The sequence below is a fragment of the Oratosquilla oratoria genome, chromosome 25 (assembly GCF_046742065.1).
Source record: "Oratosquilla oratoria isolate Oo_2021 chromosome 25, ASM4674206v1, whole genome shotgun sequence".
NCBI classification, from domain to species: domain Eukaryota; kingdom Metazoa; phylum Arthropoda; class Malacostraca; order Stomatopoda; family Squillidae; genus Oratosquilla; species Oratosquilla oratoria.
Window position 1 is genome coordinate 47547130 of NC_134801.1, and position 955 is coordinate 47548084.

The 955-nt window shown below is 37.5% G+C and overlaps 1 protein-coding gene across 1 annotated transcript; it reads right to left on the bottom strand.

The window, feature by feature from the left end:
- Nucleotides 1–224: 224 nt before the first annotated feature.
- LOC143039092 (uncharacterized) lies at nucleotides 225–548 on the bottom strand. The gene has a single exon (XM_076208945.1). The coding sequence runs from the start codon at nucleotides 546–548 to the stop codon at nucleotides 225–227; it is 324 nt and encodes a 107-aa protein (XP_076065060.1).
- Nucleotides 549–955: the final 407 nt, after the last annotated feature.

Here is a 955-nt window from a genome sequence, read left to right on the forward strand (position 1 = left end):
AGTATGCCAGATTTCGTTCTTGTGTTGTGTCACGATAAGTAATGAATAATTTTTTTTTTATGGTTTCCTATATACTGAAAATTTTGCACTTCCATTAATACGATGTATTACCGTGTCTAAAAAAGGTAGCTTCTTATATACTTCCTTTTCCATTGTGAATTTTATGTATCTGGTTACATTATTGAGCATACGAAGTTAGTTTTCTAAATCAGTATTTTCTGGCACTATAATACGTCAATATACCGATACCAGAAAGCTCCACTTCGCATGATACGTATGTATTGATCTACTTCAAGTGTTTCCATGTAGAGGTTTGCCATAATGGCACTGAGAGGAGATCCCATAGCTAAGCCCCAGAGTTGTATATATTCTCGGATGTTGAAGGTGAAGCAGTTGAAGTTTATACATAATGAAATTAGTTTCACAAAATCTGCTTTTATAACCGGTAAGTCACTGTCACTTACTTGATTTAGCACCTTCGTTACTGCTTCCATTGTCCCTTCAATCTCTACGTTGGTGGAGAGAGCTTTTACGTCATAACTGGCCATCTTCTTCTTGCTTAAGTCTAAATGATTCCATCTGTTGATTAAATCAGTGGAGTTGCGTAGATGTGCGCTGCTGATTGTCCCTGGATAAAATATTCTTTGCTTCTTTCTGTGTCAAGTAATGCCGATCTGTTTTTCGCAGTGTTTCACTGTGATCTGGATTCTTGTTCGACCTCATTTAATATTCTCATTCTGTCGTATAAATCGGTGTCTTTTGGAGCAATAACAGAGGAAATAATCCAAATATCGGAATCATATCGTGTCCTGACCCATTATTGTCATGAAGTAATACTTTTCTACAACCTCTTTGTAGAGTGAGACTAAGATAGCACTAAGGGGGCTCCCCATCGCAAGTCCTCAGTGTTGACAATATTCCTCATTGTCAGAAACGAGGGGCCCAAATCTTTTAC